Here is a 23,930-nt window from a genome sequence, read left to right on the forward strand (position 1 = left end):
AAGCATTTTTTAACGAAAGTAGTGCCTACAGCTAACAGAGCCGCGTATTCTCAGAAATACGGTAGCTCTCGATAGGAAGTATCCTTTATTGGAATTGTGATCATTTTTGTGCTAACATTTTCTTTCGCAATCCAGATATAGGTCTTTCTGTATACTCACGACCATAGAATTTTGTTTCCTTTGAGCCACGAGCGGACGAAATTTATCCGCATGGTTGCTTGCAGAGCACCAGGAGTTATTTCTGCGTTCTTTAGATATCTAAGTAAACATGTTATTTTAAGCTGTAATTTCATCATCAGCTCTGCCTGCACATTCGACTCCACCACACTCTTCAGCAAACAGACAGGATTCCCCCCTCCCCCCATTCTATGTCAGTCCAGTTTAACGGGAACTCGTACCATATTAGGCCCTACTGTTCTTATCGAGTGAGATTTAGGAGCTTTCAGAATCACAAAGATAGCACCTGGGATTAATTTACAAAAAGGGCAGTGACACGAAACTTATTAAGGTATTTATTGATTGATAATAATCACGAAAATGTAATTATACATGACTAGATATTGTGTATTATTATTACAACATTACATTCAAGGGGGGGGGGGACGAGATTTGAGTACGTTATTTGAAGGTTTGTTATATCGAAATTCCGCAGTTCCGAAAATGAGTAAAATAAAACACTTATTTTTCTTTGTTTGTTTTCATTTTCGGATTAAGAAACCTTCGGAATAACGAACCCCTGAAATATCGCACCTTCTTTCGAGTGTAAAACAACCTTCGGAATAACGCCACAAATATTCAGATAAAGGAACGTTGTAAAATGTACTTCTTTTTCGGATTAACGGAAACCTGCAGGTGTATGGAACTTGTGTGTTTCTGAAAAAAAAAAATAAAACTTCGGAATAACGAACCGCGTTTTATTTTAGGATTAACGAAACTTCAGCACAACCAACATCGCAAAGGGGACAGTCTGAATGCCGAGTGTCTATAAAACCTTTAAGTCGGTATATTGCCGAGAAAGCACAATATGTTTTATTTCCATTAGAAAGTAATTCCTTGAAATGGAAATGCGTGAATAAATACGTACTCGTGTGTTCTTGTATGTGGGTTTGTTATCTAAGCATTCTTATGACATGCAACCTAATGGGCCTTTTTTGTCTTTGCTGTCCATATAGCACGTTCAAAGTATTTTTTTTTTTTAATTTACAAGAATTTGTTAGAAATTGGGATTATTTCTACCAGCTGCTACTGCACAATTCACCAGTAATTTGGAGGCGTGTATACTGTCAAACTATACTGATTATAGTTAACATAGGGCTCAGAGTTTAAAGGGAAAGCCCACTACTTGCCCAAGATGTTTTAAAGGGTAAGTCAAACTCGCATAATAAAACTAGTCTTATATTACTGGTCTAAATATATGAGAGTTATGGCATTTCAAAGATAAGTTTCTTTTTTTTGCACACCTCTGTTATGGAAAATTTGATGTGTTTAACTGTCAATATTTCATTACTTAGTTGTTGTTATTTTTTTCCTTTTGGACATTCAATTGTTCTGTTTATTTGGTTGATCTCCATTCCTCAGCTACTAGTCAGCCATATCCTAAAGTGAATTTTCATTTAAAGTTCCGAGTCAATCCCGAAACACATATGAAATGAGTTGATGGTTTTAAACGGCATAGGCCTATTGTCGCATGATCTATATGGTTCGGATTGTTTAAAAGGTATTAACACCGCCAATACCACAAACAAACATACACACACACACACACACACACACACACACACACACACACACACACACACAAACTGATGAGGTCACACACATGTGCATGGAAGACTCCAAATACTTGACAACTACCATTTCAATGGCTTTAATTTTTCCATGGGCCAGATGAACTACGTGTATATGTGTGCGTGTCTGTTCATGTTCGTGTCTATCATTTCTGTATGCTCATACTGTAAAACAAGGAATGTTCGTGTGCATTTTATTCTCGAATTTCGTGAGAGCCAAGATTTGCTAAATCAAAATGTGCATGAAAGTTCTTGTCTACACTTTACTCATACATTGAATGCCAGTAGCAATTCATGAAAATTTTGATGCTGCGGATAGAAGGCCATTGGCTCCAATCTGCGAAAAGTTAATGCCGCGAATATGCAGTAAATGCATGTAGGGAAATTATATACATTTTTGATGTATAATAGACAAGAATAGTAGGTAGGTAGGTAGAGAGAGAGAGAGAGAGACCTAATATATTGTACACATTTAACCTCACAATATCCAAATGAAAAAAAAAAAATACAATGAAGGTTCACCTGCATATTGTATACTGTAAAACATGATACACATTCATGGCATGAAATTTTCATGAATTGGAGCCAATGGCCTTTTTGCAACATGAAATTTTTGCTAATTGCCACTGGAATTCAATGCCTATAGTGTAGGCAACAACTTTCCTGTAGGGACATTTTAATTGTGCAAATCTTGGCTCTCACAAAATTCACAAAATTAAAATGCATGCGAATATTCCTCTTTTTACAGCACAGTACACTCCTGTTACAATAAACACGGTTTTAACAAAATTCCGGTTACAATGAAGTAAAATTTCAGGCTGAAACATTATCCATATATGTTTTTTTATTGTTTATTTGTTCTGTTATAACGAAATTTTGATATAACGAAAGAAAACTGCCAGTCCCGAGGAATTCGTTATAATGGGAGTCCACTGTAGTGCACCAATTGCACAGCAAATGACAGTGAGTATCAGAGGACCGTATTTGGAGAAAACTGATAAGATTTCATATGGATATGTCTATGTTCATGTATGGCTTTACGAAAAAAGTTTAGTATCCTATGTGGAACATATTACAACTGCATTTACACTCAATGAAAGACATATAGATGCAGTATTGTCTGAAATGAAAAGAAAAAACAATTTTCATTTCATTAGAGGTTCTTTTGCTTTGCAAAAGTCATTACAAGCACATACACTCTCTCTTTCTTTGACAAAATAACACATATTTCACAAAAGAAAAGCCATAAATTGAAAAAGAGCACATACTGCTTTAAGTAAGATCGATTGAAATGTCATATCAATACAAGATGTGAAAGAGTGAAGTGCTGCAAATAAAAATGTCAAGGAATGGATGGAGGTAGTATGACCATATTTACAAGTTTGATTGAGATGCTGGAGCAGTAAATCCAGAAATCTCGTATTGCACATCTTTAACTTTTTTTTTTAAAAATTACATTTGTACAAAAGTATTCTTCAGAGGTTACACAACCATGCTGAAGATGAAACTTGCAAAAGAAGTAATTTCCCTCTGTCAAACATCAACAAAGATTAGTAGTACAGAGCTTTTTCATGAGCAACTCTAAATTGACAAATGCCTGCCTGTGGTTAAAAAGAGTTAACACTGAGACTGAGATTCAATCAACAGTTTAGCACAGCTTACGTCATTTGCACAACCCATGGAATGAGGAACTTTCGGCGTCTCCATTTTTGGTGTAACTTATTTAAACTGGGTATAAAAAGAATGATACATCAAATTATCAAAATCAACCACAAGTCATACTAATGTTGCCTTCTAAATCCAAGGTGGAATACTGACTCAATGCTTTCATTGCAGTAGTGGTTTGATGCATTGAAAGAATAGCTGGCACAAAGTTTATGTTCTTTAAAGATTTGAAAGTCCGTCAGGTTGCCCACTGCTGACAACCCCCCCTCCCGGAAAGTCAAGATGTGATAAGCAATCAATGTGTGAGACAAGGCTAAGAACTGTCCCAACTGCTTTGAGCTGTCACATACACAAAAGTTACTGCTATCTGAACTTCTTGATGCAGGTCTGATAAGACCAAGGAGAGAAGACATTTAAAGGTAAAACTTAGTTCTCAGATGGGATCAAAATTCATCTTCCACCATTTGGAATTTGCTTGCAATATATCAAATGGGTCTATCAAAAATCTCCTCTTTTTGACCCTATTTCCCAAGTTATTTTAGAGTATTTTGAAATCAAAAGTGTAAAATGATTTTAATCGTAGTACATGACTCTCCTGAAGAATTCTCTCCATTCAGTAGTGGGTAGGAAGAATGTTACGAGATGATTGATCACGCCCTAGCAATCATATTTCCCAACAAGTTGCATGTGATTCACTCTCACAGCGAAGACTGATGGATACTGCTATGACCTGATTTGTAGATTACCGCTTATCGATTATAAAACATAAGAACTTTGCAACACCGATCGGACATATCAGATTGCAATAATATTGGCGTACATTGCTGGCTAGTATTTCACATTTTTGTTGTTACCCATCTAAAATCATGTTATGACAGCATTATTTCACACATTTCTCATGCATATGTGTCCATTACAAAGCAAATATGGACAGTTTCTGCAGGCTATGGAAACTATGTTTTACCCTTACTGAAAAAAAAAAAAATGCATACACACAGTTTACAAGCAAGTAGAAAGACAGCTGTAACTTTTTGCAAGCAGGGTTACTGAATGTACCAATCAATAGTGTAAGTGCAGTTGTCAAGACTATCTGTACCAGCACCAACACAGCTGAATGAAGAGTATGCTTACATACTAGTATGTGTTAATGATCACTAAAGCATTCATTCATCTGTACATATCATGTGATAGTACACAGTATTCCGCAGCTCTGTAAATATATGATTTGCCTGTCGGTCAAAACAGCATTATCATTTTCTTTTTCTCTTCTGTCATTATGATGAGAAACCCTATACAGAGAGTACATTTTCCTAGCCCTAAAGTCTCTGACACAGTCTAGGTTCTTGAGAAGACTCAATTCACTCCATTAGAGAAGTGTGCCGTTTGCTATGAAGCAACTTTGCCGATAAGTGTCGAGTCTCTGTAATCATTCAGTCATTTATCTGCGCAAAGAGTCATGCCAAAATTTCTTGCATCATAAACATCTCCTGGATAATCTCTCATTTTCCGTTTGAGGACTTCCATGCAAAGCTCTCCCTCTCTAAAGCGAAGGTTTCCCCGGACGGAATGATGCCAACAGGCTGCAAGGTGTGTCATGACAGACGGATCTGTTCTGCAGACGAATCTCTTCACTCTGGTGGTCAGACCAAGAGGAGTTTCCAAAGCTTGAGCTGCCAGCAGATCTGACGTCAGGTTTTTAAGGACCAGAGTCGATCCTCATTTGCTCTTTTCTATGAAGTATGATGCTGTAAGGGGGAGAAGAAAAGGAGCAAAAAACTAAATCACTACTGTTTGGAGTAGGGCCTACTTATCCTACACAGTCATTGGTTTCCATTTGACTTTTCTAAACGCATTACACAAAAGAGATTTTTCAAACACACACACATACATTGTACATACAGAGGATTACACCACTATCTAAATGAAAATAAGAAGCTAAAATAAAACCAATGTATAAGGATTAAATTTTGGGGAGTGTATTTCCTTTTCTTATCAGCTTTCTTATCACATATAATGGAATATGCAAAAGATGCCAAATCTATCTCATGGATAGAGATCACCTTGTTTGAGTCAGAGCTGGTCATATGTATACTGCTCTGTTGCCCTCTAACATACAGGCACTCCAAACAACTGGTATAAAAGAACTAACAATTGCTTTCTCAGGATCTATTGTAACAAATGACACTGATAAAATGATTATGTAGGATTAGTATAACACTAAAATATTGACCTTTCTCAGCACTTCATTGGATTGAATGATAGGGGCTGTTTCAGCAAACTGGTAAAGTTTTATGGTGAATTTTACACAACTCCACAGTAGAGGCATGCAAACATTTGAACAAATGAGATGCTAAAAGCTCACTGGGTCATTACCTACCTGTTGCTATAGCTGTTGCCATTTGAAATGTTTAGAGTTGCACTTTAAACAGGAGTACACTACATACCAGGGATACAAGATTTATGGTAAAAACAAAAGCCTCAGAATAACATGTACATATTGGGACTTCTTTTTCTTTGTAAGGGCTTTCTAATTTCCTGTTCAAGCTTTAATTGTATGAAAGCCAAAATGTAGGAAATTTGGGAACTAGTCTGGCACAGTGTCTTACCTAGTTTCTCAATGGCTTCCACACAGACACTGGAAAACATATTGTCGGAGTACGTTCCCATGACGATGAGTGTGGCTGTCTTCACTAGGACCATCCCGACTTTGTCCTGCATTGGGATTTTTAAGACATGAAGATTATCTGAGGTAAGTTTGGGATGTGATCTTCTGATCTATTAGCATGCATTGAATTATAACATGCTGGGATGGTATGAAGCAACTGACTGAAATTGAATGTTACTGACTTTGTAGATAAACATGCAACAAAGACATACCTGGTATTTTGTTGTAGCATTGAAATATGTTGAACATTGACCTATTAGCTTTTGTGGAATGATCTGAACATCACCCTAATCAGCTGTTGTGGGATGATCTGAAAAGTACTAGTCGCTAACAGATAATCAACATCTCGGTCACAACATTACGACATGGTAAAGCAATAGTTTTTGATATTTTCTGAAAGAGCACTCCTTCTGCACAATTGTAAACTTTGGGATCACAATTTGATTGGAAAATTGTGAATTTTGCAGTTTTTCTACAACACTTTATTGTTGAGTAGTACGATTATGCATGCTGTACTGGCCCCTTTAAAAACTTTCAACCCTCTTTCTTTCTTTTAAAAACTTATTAAAATCCCTCTGTACACTCTCCATTTTCAACTCTAATAACTTTTGAAATGGTGCTGCTACTGCTTTTAAAGTTAATAGCAGTCATGAATACTGTACTTATATAGTGTGCAAATCCTTTCATTGTGGTTACTATGGAGGTTTCCATCTGTTGTTGTTGTTTTTTTTCTTCTGTCCCATTCATTGCACAGAGTGCAGCTTGATGAGGATGAGGCTACCCTAAATTCCAGAGGCTCTTTTCTTAAAGGACAAGTTCACCTTCATAAACATAAGGATTGAGAAAATGCAACAATATTAGTAGAACACATCAGTGAAAGTTTGAGGAAAATTGGACAATCGATGTAAAAGTTATGAATTTTTAAAATTTTTGTGTTGGAACCGCTGGATAAGGAGACTACTACAGCTTGTGAGTCATATGCGTACAACAGTATAAAGAAAATGTAAAAGAAAATTCAACATATTTTCACTTTTTTCGTATAATAAAAGAGCTCTTGACTTGCCTCTTTCTAAAGGCAGGGGGAATAATATTACCCATAACATTTGTCGGTAACGAGTCAGGGGAATGTGTACTTTTTTCAAAAGATGGCATTTTGTGAAATTCTCTTTATATTTTCCTTATATTGTTGTACGCATGTGACATCTAAATTATTCATACACTGGAGTAGTCTTCTCATCGAGCGGTTACTGCACAAAAACTTCAAAAATTCATAACTTTTGAACGGATTGTCTGATTTTCCTCAAACTTTCAATGATGTGTTCTACTAATATTGCTACATTCTCTCAATCCTTATGTTTATGAAGGTGAACTTGTCCTTTAATAGTATGGTAAATACTTTTCCAGAGTGTGAACTTTCTTTCCATTATTTAACTAGAAATATCACTTAAGGTGATTAATACCCCCGCCCCGTGACGACAGTCTTACCCAAGGAATGATCTTTCCATGATCTTCTGCCATTTAAATGCCGTTACCATGGCAACGCAGCTTCCGACACGTCTGAAAAATATGTCTTGCACATCTTCCCACCAAGACTATTGTGTGTGCCACATTTCATAAGCTTTTGTCAAAAACTGAGGAAGTAGTTCAATCCACAAGATCTTTCCTTGATCTTCCACCATTAATATGCCGTTACCATGGCAACGCAGATTCCGACATGTCCAAAAAATATGTCTTGCACATCTTCCCACCAAGACCAATGTGTGTGCCACATTTCATGAGCTTCAGTCGAATACAGAGGAAGTAGTTCAATCCGCAAGATCTTTCCTTGATCTTCTGCCATTTATATGCCGTTACCATGGCAACGCAGCTTCCGACACGTCCGAAAAATATGTCTTCCACATCTTCCCACCAAGATCAAGGTGTGTGCCACATTTCATAAGCTTTGGTCAAAAAACTGAGGAAGTAGTTAAATCCGCAAGATCTTTCCTTGATCTTCTGCCATTAATATGCCGTTACCATGGCAACCTACTTTCGGGTACTGTCAAAAAATGCGTCTTGCACATCTACAACCAAAGGCACACATCTGTACCAAGTTTCATGGAAATTGGGCAAAAACTGAGGAAGTAGTTTGCAACACAAAATTTTCCATCATTTTGGCTCATAATATGTGAGCTGTTACCATGACAACATACTTTTTGTCACTGTCAAGAAATGTGTCATGCTGACCTATATCCTAAGACAAACATTCAATATGAATTCCATGAGAATTGGAAGAACACTGATGAAGCAGTTTTGCCATGAAGCATTTTGCCCTATATTTTACCAATAACATGCCGTTACCATGGCAACGCACTTTTTGCCACTGCTGAAATATGTGTCTTGCACATTAACATATTCAGATGAACATTTGTACCTAATTTCATAAAAATTGATCAAAAACTGTGGGAGGAGTTCGCGACGCAAGATTTGTACCCATTTTTGCCCATAATATGCCGTTACCATGGCAACGTACTTTTGGGTACTGTCAAAAAATACGTCTTGCACATCTACAACCCAAGGCACACATCTGTGCCAAGTTTTATGGGAATCGGTTGAAAACTGAGGAAGTAGTTCGCGACGCAAGATTTGCAACGGACCGACCGCCCGACCGCCCGACCGCCCGCCCGACCGCCCGACCGTCCGACCGACCGCCCGACCGCCCGCCCGACCGCCCGACCGCCCGACCGCCCGACCGCCCGACCGTCCGCTGATTCCTATATACCCCCTTCAAACTTCGTTTGGCGGGGGTATAATAAATAGGTTGGGGAGGAAACTCCACTTTTATTGAGTTTTGCATCATTTTAAAGCTTAGAATCTGCTCTTTCAGAATCTGCCCTTGACTAAAAAATTATGTCGAGTAACTTATTGGTGGTTTTGTGATGCAGGGTTACATATGAAAGAAATATCTGAAAGACTGTTCAATCTTCATTCCACACATCTGGCCAGGAATCCAACTAGATGATAAATTGGGGTCTCAGCCTATTGATGAGACAAAATAACTGTATCCCTCCCTTTGACCCTACCACCTCATTGGTGCACTCACACATTTGGCGTAGATGGAATTCTTATCTGCCCGCACACACTTGTAGTGTCTCTCGTGGAAGTAGAGACCATCCTGTCTAGTTCTTGGTGGGTCCTTGAAGGCATCTATCAATTTCTGCATCTCATCAGTGGTCAACTACACCCAGCAAGAAAGGAGAGGAATTAAAAAAAAACAAAACGGTACAATGGCCAATTAACACACTGTCCACAAAGGAGAGGAAAATGCAAAGGAGAGTGGATGAGATATACAGACAGTTTTGACAGAGCAACCTGGTATTCAGTTTATTCTTATCTTGTCATGAATTTGGGTATACCAGTTTAAAGGGGATGGCTAGTAACTGATCAGTGGGAATCAGTGGGAATGCTGGGGGATGATTGTTCCAATTCTTGTGGGATTCATTTAAGAGTACATTATATATCTGCTTCAGAATTATTTGCTTCAGAATGGTCTCATATTCAAGTAATGTGCAGTTTAATGTTTCCAGGTTAGCATGCCTGTGCAGTGATGGGGCATTAAACTGCACATTACTTGAATATGAGACCGTTCTGAAGCAAATAATTTTCACACAACAATAGATATATAATGTACTCTTAAATGAATCCCACAAGAATTGGAACAATCATCCCCCAGCATTCCCACTGATTCCCACTGATCAGCTACTAGCCATCCCCTTTAAGGAAATAATAAACCCTGGAGGCAAAAATGTTTGCTCAAAGAGCAGGGAAGCCAAGCAGTAAAAAATTGCAAAAGAGTTTTGTGGCTCTTAGTCTTATATACAAATATATTCCACGAATGTATCCTGCAGACCACTTGGACAAAAAGTTTACACTACTTTAACAGCTGTACACTAGATACACATAGTACATTGAAGATATTTTCTAAGAGATGCAGCAATATATGAAATTTAAAAAAAACTAGAAATGTCGCTAAGGCGACTGCTATGCCTCCGCCATAATGCACGATTCTCCTAATAGGTCTATAGTACATGTGGACAATGCATAATTACATTTTCACAATATTGGCAAAATATTGAAATTACATGTTTGTCACAAATGTGTTGAATGTTCACCTTCCTTTACCTAGGTTTAATTAGATGAATAGGAGAGCATGTATTTGGGGATTCAAGGACTTTAACTTGACTTTGACCCATTCATAAGTGTATGAATACTGTAATTTTCAAGGTATGGAGAAAAAGTGTAATTTCTGTATTGAAAAGTACACTGTTACCATTTTCTTTTGGCCTTTGACCCTAAAATTCATAGGATAATCACTGTCAGGCAGAACATGCATAAATATGTAGTAAGTTTCAAGATAACTTGAGCCACTTCTGAGATATGGAGGAAAAAGTTAGTTCAGCACTTTCCCTTGATCTTTGACCTTTTGACCTTTGAGGCAAACCCCCCCCCCCCCCAAAAAAAAAAAAAAAAAGAGAAAAAGAAACTTTCCAGATAATCTAGGTTATACATGCATACACCAAGTGCAAAAAAAAAAAAAAAAAAAAAAAATTCTGGCATTACATAAATATGAGGGAAATAGTAACAATTTGAAGTGTTGCACTTGACCTTTGACCCCTGACCTTTGACCCTATGAACCCTAGATTCTCTAGATAATAACTGCCAGTCAGTACATGTTTATATACTATGTTCCATGAAGATACCTTGAACAATTTCCAAGGTACGGAGAAAAAAAGCTAAGTTTTAATATTTTAACTTGACCTTTTGACCTTTGACCTTTGACCTCATGACCCAAAACTTTCACCAGAGAATCTTAATTGGGTAATACATGTATACACTAAGTTTCAAGAAAATATCTTCAGGCATTGCATAGATATGGAGGAAATAGTGAAATTTTACGTATTTGACCTTGACCTTTTGACCTTTGACCTTGACCATGTGCACCCAAAAGTTGATAGGCACAACTTCACCCCCTAATACACATACATGCCAAGTTTCATTAGGATACCTTAAAAGGTTTTAATAGTTACCCTGTCCACAAAATTTATTACGGACGGACGGAAGGACGGACGGAAGGACGGACGGAAGGACGGACGGACGGACGGACGGAAGGACGGACGGACGGACGGACAACCCGAAAACATAATGCCTCCGGCACCACTTCGTGGCGGAGGCATAAAAATCATGAAAGTAAGTCCTTTCCTATTCCAACTTTGCAAGGATGCTTTGGAAATGAAGATGACAATTAAAAAGTATAATTCTCAAGCAGACAGTACTACAAGAAAGCCTAACAAGCTGCAAAGTATGTAACCCTTTCCTCTGGGCTTTATATTTCCACTGTAATTTACTTTAAAAAAGGGACTGCATCTATCCCAATTAGGTGTCTGTCCCTCCAACACGATATTGTGAGAAAAGACGCAGACACTGCAGATCAGGAGCATGTAAAATAAGGCAACTTGGCTGAAAAATAAGAACTTGATACACTCCTAAAAAAAAATCAAGCTTTGGCATTTCAACTGCCTCCTGTGGAAACCTCAAATTCTCTGAATATTTTTGATTGTCATATGCTTTTCTTTTAAGTCTGCATCTGTGGAGTTATTCAAGTAAGTGATCTATGATGTTTAGATACGGAATCCCCAGCTGCCTGTTTAACTGCTTCTAAATTTCAATTATATTTTTTTCTCAAACTGCAAGACAGCTTTCTGTATTTTGTATTTTTTAAAGGTTAAAGTCAGAGATATATATACATCATTTGAAAGCTTCTGTAAAACTTGGAGAATGTTATAAAAAAAAGTAAATAAATCAGAGTTTAGTGATTCAGGAGGCTCTCTTGGCGACAGGTCACAAATAGTTTCAATACCACACTAAGGTTTATACTACAAAAATGCATTTCCAAGAAGAGGGGCAAAACATACATTGTAGAGGTTGGTACCAGATTCTTTACTTTGAAGGGCAAAAAGCCAGGGACACTATACTACACTCTAAAGAAGATGGAGTCTTTACCGTGAAGCCTGCTGAACTGGCCCGCAAAGAGATGTCCTTCCGTCTGATGATGGCGCAGTTCTCCACGTGGCCCGTCGCAATCAGGGCATCATGGAGGAGATTCTGTAGTTGGTTCATTTTGACACGGTCCTGACAAAGTACATTGCAGACAAAACAAGGATAAAACAATTGAGGAAGATTGTATTGCTGGCAGGTTATAATACCTGAAAAACAACATCATGAAACAAGCCTCCAATCTTAATAAAAACAGGAAAAAAAATATGAGAGCACACATTAAGTACACGTTGTATACCTGATGCTAGCAATCAAACCTTAGGATGGTGAAATAATGCATCAAATGTTAATTTAATTTTGCATTTCTGTAAATATCTACACGTAACAGAATGAAAGTTCCATATACTGTGTAGGTAAACGCCATTGCCTATCATTATGGAAAGACATGATTGTCAAAAACAGGAAATTTGTGCTTTGATGATGAAGTTTTTCAGCACATAAATACAACATACGTAAAGGCATATTCTGAAGAATATTCAAGATTGATTACAATGCGACACACACGTGCCCTGTACGTAGTATGTGTTGTCATTTGTATCAGTGTGCACCATTGCCAGTACCAGTAACTTAAAATGTGTGCTTATGTCCTCACAAAAAGTAAGCCATCATGGTCTGTAAGCTCTTCAGGCCCAAAACCACTATTTCGGCACAATTGGACAATCGCAAAACGCGAAAATTAAAGTTTTTAGAATAGGTTTCATTTTTATACCAATCCATGACACAAATATTCAAGTTTGTAGTTGAAAAATATGAACACACAATCTTGCTTTATTTTTGTGGTGTGATAATTTCTTTCATAGGGCGTAAATTTCATCATGTAACATACGTTACCAATGTCATTCTATTTCAAATGCTTTAAGATTGGTGACTACAGTCTATGATTGAGATAATTATGCGTCAGATGTGAAGTATACCATCGGCTGCCATGTTCGTAAATGCTGCCTGCAGATGGGAAGGATGGCAAATGACCTCTATGCTATACTGAACACAGCATGTCCTATTGTGTTAAATCTTATTTCATGTAATGTTCATTTGTTTTCTCGATAATTTGATGTCAGACTTTCTTCAGAAAATATTTTCAACATTTATCAGTCCCAAATTGCCAGCCAATTCTTGAGTATCATCGATGAAACATGTGAATCTATGTGCGCAAAAATATATTCGTCAGATTCCACGTAACGTATGTTTCACGTTAATGTAACGTAAGTTACAAAGATAATACTACTACATGTGCAACTGATTTTGGTACTTTTTCTTTTTGGTTTTGGTATATATTCTTACATTAATTTCTCGTCAACTCTAAGTGAACGTATATTATAACAAGATGTCGCAATATCATGGTGATACAATTCTCAAAAATTACAATTGAAATAGTTGTAAAACTGCAAGACTTTATAACATGTCCGTGTATAAACTCTGGAGTAGAACATTAATCCGTTACTGTTGATATTTTGAAGACAATTGGCTTCATACTTATGAATTTACGGCATTGAGATGATAAGAGTTGGGAACATACTTTCACGTGCCTTCACGGACGAAAATATTGTCATGATGTAGTGATGTACGTGTAATATAAAACGAGTGGTGGGTAACGTAGGTTTCACTTCAATCTTCTCATAATGGAAGTTTTCGTATGCTTGACGTCTTGTAACGTGTTATCTTCATATTGATGTCTTGTAACTTGTTATCTTCAGCTGTCACTTCATGCTGTTGAAAGATATGTTTCGAATCCATAACTTTACAGACTCCATAACTTTGCTGTCGCAACAGTTATTCTATGCAGGAACAGTTTGAAAATAGCAGCTGCAATACAATAGTCTTCACAAAATTTTTAACACCTGTATGAAACAAGAAACGGTAGAAACGAGATGGTTACTCTATTAAAGTGCTTCATAATGAACAATAACGCCGTATTGCTTGTATTTGAAATTTCTGAACTCGGTAAACAAGAGATAGGGACAGAAGGAACCAAGAAATGTTCTTTGTTAATTAAATAAATGACCACTTTACTAAGTTGGCTATAGCAAATGAGGTCGATGAAATAACGTCAAATTACATAGTTGCATATTAGCACAATACTGGGTAGGATGAATGAAATTGTCATTAGTGAAATGATGTACTCGATTGTCCTTGTTATGTATGCATAAGACAGTATAATCCACAAGGATAACAAGAATAACAAGTCTTGCATTAATAATTCTTGCCGTATCTGGAAATTGTCTCCAGCATGGAAAAATGTTTTTGAATCTTTCAAAAGAAAAGTGAAAGGACAAGTTGCTATACATGCACAACAAAGGTACTAGTCCAAGAGTATTAGTTTTAACCTGGACATTTTTGGTAACAAGCTGATTTTTTCAGGATAAGTCCAGAAAAATGTCTAGAATAACATACTAAAAGTCCTCATAAATCCTCCTTGAGCATTTTCCGCAATCCAAGATGGCGTCCAAAATGGCCGCCATTTCCAGAAATTCTTGTAACTTTTCAACCAGAGAACCCAAATACAAAATTTGAATGTCTAAATATATGTTTTAAAGCATGAAGAACTCAATAAAATACATATCAAGAGATGTTGATGCATGCAAGTACTGAAATCCAAGATGGCGTCCAAAATGGCCGCCATTTTCTGAAATTCTTATAACTTTTCAGCCAGGTAGCCTAAATACAAAATTTAAATGTCTACATATATGTTTTGAAGGATGAAGAACTCAATAAAATACATATCAAGAGTTGTTGAAGCTCACAAGTACCGTAATCCAAGATGGCGTCCAAAATGGCCGCCATTTCCTGATTTTTTTTTCATAATTTTGCAAGTAGATTTCAACTGTACACACTTGGAATGTCGAAATATACGTTTTGAGTCTCAAGGAACCAAATATAATACTTATTCAGAGATTTTGAAACACAAATAAAGCACTTGAGCACTTTCAGAAATCCAAAATGGTGTCCAAAATGGCTGCCATATCCTGTTTTTCTCATAACCCTGCACCTATGTAATCGCGATACGCACTTAAATGTATACATATATATTTTAAGACATAAGGAACCCAACGAAATACTTATTTACAGATCATGAGGCACATAAGTACAAATAAAACCACGTGACTTCTTCCCGAAAACAAAATGTTGCCCAAAATGGCCGCCGTTTGTTTATCAAAAATTGCTGTTTTTAGCCTGTTTCAAGAGACAAAGAAATTCAACATAATGTTCGAGATTCAAAAACTCAGAAGGTCCAGTGTCATCTTTCCCTTAAATGTGCACAAAACAGGTATAGGTTGGGTTGGATGCATCCCCCCTCCCCCCCCCCCCCCCCCCCCCCCTCCTCCTTGGGGAAGGTGGTGGCCTGTAGAATCATTATTTTCCAAGTATTCAACCTGAAGTATTTGCACTTTGTCATTCACCACTTTGTCATTCAGTTGCAATCGTAAAGATGCTAAACGTCCCTCGCTCGGCCCCTTTCCATAGACTTTGTACACTTTTTTGATTAACAAATTTCCGAATCTGTCATCAAAAAGTGTGAACTAGATCTTTCACTTACAAAATGCAAAAGTTAGTTCCCTCATACTGAAGGGTAATTTGCCCTGACTCTTCAACCGCTCACTTCCCCCAATAAATATTAAATTTCCCTTTTGATTAACAATTCCCAAATATTCCATCAAAATTAATGTGTGTAAATGATATAATTATTTCATTTCTATTCAAGTGTAAAAGCTCCCTCGTTTCGGTGGGGGATGGGGATATTGAGACTATTATTATCTACTCTTCGAGGATGGATAATTTTCTCTATATAACACCAAGGGTGCATTAGGCCGTTTAATGACGATCATCGAAATGCAAAACTCCCTCCAGTCGAAAGTGACCCCACCCCCTATCATCTACTAGCTCATTGCCTTGAATATTCTAGTCTTTATTCTACTTACACTTTTTAATAGAACAAAAATCTAGTATTTCACCAACAGAGCGCACCATGAAACTCGTAACCTAAAAAAAAAAAATCTCCATTTTGTGGGAAGGTGCATCACCTCATACACCTCCCCCGCATATTTCCATAAGTATATATGAAGAGTTTGTTTGCAAAAACCGATAAGTCCATTTTTGAAGATTTTGAGGTACGGTCTCTGTAATGAAGTACAAAATAATACCTTTTAAATGATATTTTGGTGACTACATAAAGGTACATTTTTTAAGTTATGGTAAAAAGAAGCAAAAATTTTCTCATTATTCTCTTTATTTTTCTTGACCTTTAATCGCAAATATCTCCATTTGGCAAATATATAGACTTATCGGTTTTTGCGAACAAACTCTTCATATTTTCTTACTTTTAGGACAAAAACAAATCTCAGATATTTCACTAAAGAGTGCGCTAAATCTCTGAATTTCAAATTGGAAAATCCAAAAATTTCCGAGGTATGGGAAGGAGTATTCTCCTCTCACACTTCTCCCTCCCCAACGCTTTCCTGAATATATATTTTTCCTAACGTTTTCAAGTAGAAAAAAGATATCGGGTATTTCACAAAATGGATGCAACAGCTCTGTGAATTTCTAGTCCGAAAATACTAAATTTTCCCTCGTGTGGGAGCAGGCAACCCTATAACCGCGCACTTCCATGATTGTATATCTTTTTGTTCCTTTCTTGATGGAAACAAAAATCTAATATTTCACCAATAGGGTGCACCAGATCAAGGAGCTCGTAGCTCCTTGATCAGATGTCTGAATATCAGGTCTGAAAATGCAACATCTCCCTCATGTTGGGGGGGGGAGGGGGAGGGGACCCCCCCCCCTTCCACACCCTTCCATAATCATATTGCCCATTTCCCTGAATACTACTTTATATCCAATTTCCTACTCTTTGATGGAAATAATTCAATATCTTACCAAACGTTTGCACTATGTATTTCACTTTCGAGTAAAAACAAGAAAGAAAAAAGGTCCCTCGTGTGGTAGAGGATTATCCCTCCTCCATGTACCAGTAACTTTACTTTTCAAAGAATTGTTTTTACATCTCAAGTGATAGCTGACAGTTTCAACTGGAACTCACCTCATGGTAGACATCAAATGCATTGGTAATAAAAAGGGGCTAGCGCTAAATTTTCATCTCATGTGCTTAAGGTGACGAAAATAGACCATGTGGTAAACAGATATTGCCTTCTAGTAGGCTTTCTGTTTAGCAACAAATCTGTTAGTGAAATATTTCTCTCGTAACAAGGACACACTCCTTGAGGTTAACATGTAAATGCTTTTATTTATATACTTTACACATAAGAACTATATTTTAAATAAAAAGTTTCTTATAAAATATATTGACATTTATTTACATAATTGTGAGATAAAATTGTGACATTTTGCACCCCATTTTCCATATTAGGAAGAGCTCGAGCGTTAAAATCAGTACATGCGTGCGTCTAAATCTCTTAATATGTATTTTATTGAGTTATTCATGTTTCGAAACTTGTAAAGACACTTAAATTGTGTATTGGGTTCTCTAGTTGAAAGGTTATAAGAATTTCAGGAAATGGCGGCCATTTTGGTTGCCATATTGGATTACGGTACTTGTGTGCGTCAACATCTTATGTATTTCATTGAGTTCTTCATCCTTCAAAACATATATCTAGACACTTAAATTTTGTATTTAGGTTACCTGGCTGAAAAGCTATAACAATTTCAGAAAACGGCGGCCATTTTGGACGCCATCTTGGATTTCGGTACTTGCGTGCATCAAAATCTCTTGATATATGTTTCATTGAGTTCTTCATGCTTCAAAACATATATTTAGACATTTAAATTTCGTATTGGGTTACCTGACTGAAAAGCTATAAGAATTTCAGAAAATGATGGCCATTTTGGACGCCATCTTGGATTTCGGTACTTGCGTGCATCAACATCTCTTGATATGTGTTTTATTGAGTTCTTCATGCTTCAAAACATATATTTAGACATTTAAATTTTGTATTTGGGTTCTCTGGTTGAAAAGTTATAAGAATTTTTGGAAATGGCGGCCATTTTGGACGCCATCTTGGATTGCGGAAAACGCTCAAAGAGGATTCATGAGGACTTTTAGTATGTTATTCTAGACATTTTTCTGGACCTATCCTGAAAAAATCAGCTTGTTACCAAAAATGTCCAGGTTTAGGCCTTTTTTGACCTAATGCTCTTGGACTATACTGATAATGATTACAGGCAGGCCCGTAAGTAGGATTTTCATGGGGTGGGGGATGGGGTCAGAGTTAAAAAAAAGTCGAATACTTCCAGTTTTAATCACCTGACAGGGAGAAAAATAAAAGCTCCTGTGCCATTTTTTCTTTTGTTTCATTTCTTTTACCGGGTTTCATCGACTGACAAGCAAGAAAAAAAAAAAGAAAATTGAAGAAATATAAAGAAAGGCTTTTTTTAATTCTATGCTGCCAGTACAAGCCCAATTTCATGTTTTTTTATTTGTTTATTTCAAACTGGGGAGGAGGATTCTGCGATTCATTTTTTCTTTTTATTTCCTTTTGTTTATATTTTGACTGCTGGCAAAGGGGCGGGGGACCTCGAACCCCCTCCCCTATAGTTACCCTGGTATAGGGTAAATAAAAAAAAAAAGATGCGTGACTTTGCTTCTTTTTTTTTTTGTCAACTACGCGACGGGTACATGTTTTTTTTTCTTGAATCTTTGCTTAGAGATATGATTTTTCGCCAATCTGATTGCAGCTTATACGTTCCCTATATAATTATGGGGTTTTAATCTCAGCACTGCTCTTCCCCATTGCAACTGCATTAACTTCAACGAGAAGGAAGAACAAAAAATGTTGATGTCTTAAACATATATCTTACTGAAACATACATCACTATAATTATTATTAGCATTATTATTATCATGTAGGCCTGATCTATGATGGTATACTCAGTAATAGCTAAAATTACATTTCTTTAATAATGCACATGTATTTTTGTTACCTTTTTTTTCATTCAAAGTGTGTTTTTCTTCACTTTGAGATCATCAACGATATAACGACACAAATTTGAGTTAATTTTCTCAGTTAAAAATAGTCAGGTAGTAGTAAGTCACCATATTGATTTATGATAACCGAAGATAAATATAATTGAAAAGACTTATTTCCCTATGGAATTCCTTCAACTATAGTTCTAGAACAATTAAATGTTATTTTTATCCACGCACATTCTCTAAAATAATCCTTTTTCAATGACATGAATTGATGAAACTTACGTTACCAAAACTAGAAACTTACGTTACTATATTAATGCAGGGACCTGATCCAATAGTTTTGAAGTAGAGATCTGCGTTATCCCTAAGTTTATTAGCTATTCATTGAATTTTCTTAAAACAATGTTAAATTCATTGTTTATACCTGGAATATGACATCATTAAAGCCAAGTTGAACATCAACGCCCACCAAACGATTTTTTTCAAAGATACTATGATTATGTCCCCTTTTACTGCATCCTCCTAACAAACAAGAACATACAGCTGTAAATGAATTTGATATGTTTTGACGGAGAAACTCATCAACATCATAACTGCAACAATTAAATTGTCTCAAATTAAATGGGCTTTTCTGTGGATTGTCTGTTATCAACATGACAACATCTTGAAACTTACGTTACCAAAATTTGAAACATACGTTACGTAATAAATTGAGTGATTTATTTCAAAAGAATAAACCTGTACAGCAAAGCAATAACTGGATATTTACGGTGGAATCTACTGACTTTATAAAGACGCAATAAACAGATGTAAAGCATGATTCTATGAAAAACAACAACACATTTCCAACAATCAAATACTTACTCATTTTTTCAACACATCATGTAAAGGTATTTTGCGCGCTGCCAATGCTCAAGATGCCATTGAAAGAAGTTGCTGAGCTATCCCATGACCTCAAATCGACGGCACAGATTCGAGAAATGTACATTTAGGTGGTAATTAATGGTGTAATTAAGCTTTCTGTCATTTGGTGGTAACGTAAGTTACATCACGTATGTTACACTTGTGGATTAAATCGTATAAGTTAGCAACATAATAATGAATCTTTTGCCACCCATGGGTATGACGACAATCTACTCCATTAGTCTCAACTCTAGAACAATCATTCAGAGCCATGCACCTTCATACTTTTTACAAAGATGGTAACGTATGTTACTTCTCTTAAATCTACCTTTTTAGAATCTATATTTGCGAGATTAGCAGTCGCATGTCTTTTGAAGCTGAGTGATGAAATATCTTTTAACATAAACTTACACCCCTTTTGGTCAGAAAAACAATACAATTGTGTAGTACTCACTGTAATAGCATAACCAGGTTGGCAGTACAAAGATGGTAACGTATGTTTCAGCGGATCTGGCGACACATTTCCATCAGTTATTTTGTTGATAAAGAATGGTTAGTTTTAAAAGTTGTGTTAGGTTTTCATAGAACCTTAAGCCACTTTTCTGAAACCGTGAATAAGTTTCCTCTTTATGCTCATATTTTCCCACAAAGTTGAGAAAACATAAAAAATCATCGTTGGCGACATGCACTTTTAAGCCTGTTGGCCGAACTTAACCCTCCACCAATGGCTTATTGGTATAATTTCGCCTTCGAAATGATTTCATTTTTTGTTTATATGTCCCTTGGCATCACATAAAATCACAGGGGCATTTTGAAAGAGCTTTTTATCTTTCCTAGGTGAGTAAGAACATAAGCGACACGATTTTTGACCAATTGCGCCGAAATAGTGGTTTTGGGCCTTCAACTAAAAAACAAGTGACACATTTAGCAATGCTAGTGTTTGGTAGAAGAGAAATTCCTTTTAATCAACCAACAGTGTGTGACAATACCATATCTTCAGTTTAGAAGCAGAAGGGCACACCTGGCCTGCATGACTCTTAAAGACCTACTGTGTAGGGTCTTAGAAATTCTGCCATTAATCATACTATAACTGACATAAGACAGAGAGGACTAGCTTCTTGAAATGAAATCACAAAGGAGACATAAAAACACTACACTTTTGTATGATCGACCTGCTGTATCCATTCCACAAAAACATCAATTAAGCTACCTGATTTACATCAGGTAAAATTATTTTAGCATTTTGTCGCATTCTTTCTCAGCTGGCAACCTGTAGTTTATGACCTCCTACACACACTTCACACTCAACCTCTGATATGGTTACTCTGTTTACACGGTGTAGGCAATGTGTACATGCTAGTATACACAAAGGTATTAAAGTATATACCTGTGCTGGTCTGTGAGGTACTTCAGGATCAACATGGTTTATCACAAGCTTCACTAATTCCTGGATCTTATCCAGCTGATCATACGCCGATTTCTCCACCATCGTCACTTCCACAACAACATCAATGTTCCCACACTAGATTTGTGTTATATGCCATGCCTTCCACTCATCTAGCACTTTGCTATACCACCACTTGTGTTCAGCATGGAGCGACTGCCATGTATACCCACTTGCTCCAGTACTTGTTTGCAGTTACCTGGCGATACGCTCAGCACGGTTCAATAGGTCATTGTGCGGTTGAGCTCCCCTCGCATTGGAATCTATTGTCTCCTCCTCCACTCTTGCTCCTGAGTGGGGGAGCTCTACAGAAATTGTAATTGAGACCTCAAAAGCCTAAGAATATGACAGACCTCTAGACCCTTGATTCACAAACTTTTGCCACAGATATGGATGTATCAATTTACAGGGATGTTTATGGCATGTATAGGAACTAGTTGAATATGAGATATTGAAATGTTGGAGTGAACATCAATCTTTCCATAAATTAGCTCAAGTAGTGTCTGAAAATAACTTTTCTAGATAACATATGACACACTTAAATTGTGTGTGTGTGTGTGTGTGTGTGTGTTTCCAGGTGGTGTTGCAAAAATCATACAGCAACAGGCTTCCTCAAATTCATGGAAGTACATATACAAAGTATTACATACAAGATCTACAGCTCAAATCAGAGAGCATCATGACACACACTGAGCACCCAGCTCTCAAAAAGTTTTGTTCTCACTCAACAAATAAATTGACACTCACAGGAACATTGTAGATTAGATTCATCTTGGTAATTAATCAGATTTTAATGCATTGACTTTCCATCTTTATGCAATTTTTTGTAAAATGATCAAAACTTGAGAAAAAGGAATAGGAATCCTTTCCCATTGGTTAAAACATTCCCTTAGAACTGTAAAATCATTTATGAAATTGAACATTTTAAAAACCCATTTTAGAATGGATGTAAAAAAAAATAACTAAAACAAGAAACAAAAGAACAAGGGCAAGTACTGACCCTTTTATACAGAAACTGTGAATTTCAATATCTTTACTGACATCCAACCAAAAACGTGCGTGCGCGAGCACACACACACACACACACACACACAATCACTTATAAAGTGGAACCTAAGTTTCTTTAATTTCTAAGAAATCAGAGGGTTTCGATGAAATCAGAGAGTTAGTTTCTAGAGGACTTTTACTTTTTTAGAGTTTTTTCCTTCTAGATTCAATAAGCTCTTAAAGAGTTTTGCAGTTGCAGTAAAGACTAGAAATGTCGCTACAGCGACTGGTTATACCCCCGCCAAACAACATTTAAAGCTTTGGTCAAAACAACATTTCATAAGCTTTGGTCAAAAAACTGAGGAAGTAGTTAAATCCGCAAGATCTTTCCTTGATCTTCTGCCATTAATATGCCGTTACCATGGCAACGTACTTTCGGGTACTGTCGACAAATGCGTCTTGCACATCTACAACCAAAGGCACACATCTGTACCAAGTTTCATGGAAATTGGGCAAAAACTGAGGAAGTAGTTTGCAACACAAAATTTTCCATCATTTTGGCTCATAATATGTGAGCTGTTACCATGGCAACATACTTTTTGTCACTGTCAAGAAATGTGTCATGCTGACCTATATCCTAAGACAAACATTCAATATGAATTCCATGAGAATTGGAAGAACACTGATGAAGCAGTTTTGCCATGAAGCATTTTGCCCTATATTTTACCAATAACATGCCGTTACCATGGCAACGCACTTTTTGCCACTGCGGAAATATGTGTCTTGCACATTAACATATTCAGATGAACATCTGTACCTAATTTCATAAAAATTGATCAAAAACTGTGGGAGGAGTTCGCGACGCAAGATTTGTACCCATTTTTGCCCATAATATGCCGTTACCATGGCGACATACTTTTGGGTACTGTCAAAAAATACGTCTTGCACATCTACAACCCAAGGCACACATCTGTGCCAAGTTTTATGGGAATCGGTTGAAAACTGAGGAAGTAGTTCGCGACGCAAGATTTGCAACGGACCGACCGCCCGACCGCCCGAATGACCGCCCGACCGTCCGCTGATTCCTATATACCCCCTTCAAACTTCGTTTGGCGGGGGTATAAAAAAGCACAAGTTTTCAAAAATAATTTAACTCAGATTCTTTTGTATCATACTACACAATGAAATTCCACATGTAATTCTTGTATATGTAGTTCAATACATCGAAACATATCTTACCGGCAAACTTGAATCCAGCCACTTCATATCTGACTGATTTGGTATTTCATCATCTCCACTGTCATCCTCCAATGTTTTCATATTAAACACAATCAATCTTTAAATGGAGAAATTCTGTCACCACCACCAACTTGCCTGGGAAGGATATCAAGTAATATTTGAATCTCCTCACTCTGGACAGTCGAATGAAGATAACTTGGTAGATATCTGACTTGATACAAGATC

The 23,930-nt window shown here is 36.8% G+C and overlaps 1 protein-coding gene across 1 annotated transcript; it reads right to left on the bottom strand.

Moving 5' to 3' along the window:
- Nucleotides 1-5,168: 5,168 nt before the first annotated feature.
- LOC139708638 (profilin-4-like) lies at nucleotides 5,169-21,618 on the bottom strand. The gene is made up of 5 exons (XM_071620577.1): nucleotides 21,423-21,618; nucleotides 12,157-12,285; nucleotides 9,200-9,334; nucleotides 6,059-6,164; nucleotides 5,169-5,197 (listed from the first exon to the last, which is right to left on the bottom strand). The coding sequence occupies exons 1-5, from the start codon at nucleotides 21,522-21,524 to the stop codon at nucleotides 5,169-5,171; spliced, it is 501 nt and encodes a 166-aa protein (XP_071476678.1). The 5' UTR covers nucleotides 21,525-21,618.
- Between the last annotated feature and the right edge of the window lie 2,312 nt (nucleotides 21,619-23,930).

The sequence above is a fragment of the Diadema antillarum genome, unplaced genomic scaffold (assembly GCF_040938485.1).
Source record: "Diadema antillarum isolate AM-2024a unplaced genomic scaffold, OU_Dant_1.0 seq00001360_RagTag, whole genome shotgun sequence".
NCBI lineage: Eukaryota > Metazoa > Echinodermata > Echinoidea > Diadematoida > Diadematidae > Diadema > Diadema antillarum.

Coding starts and splice junctions, on each gene's coding strand:
- LOC139708638 (XM_071620577.1), bottom strand. CDS start 21,524: ATGGTGGAGAAATCGGCGTATGATCAGCTGGATAAGATCCAGGAATTA. Junction 6,165..9,199: donor ATTCCATCTACGCCAAATGT/GTGAGTGCACCA, acceptor ATCCCAATGCAG/GACAAAGTCGGGATGGTCCT. Junction 5,198..6,058: donor GGAAGCCATTGAGAAACTAG/GTAAGACACTGT, acceptor TCCCCCTTACAG/CATCATACTTCATAGAAAAG.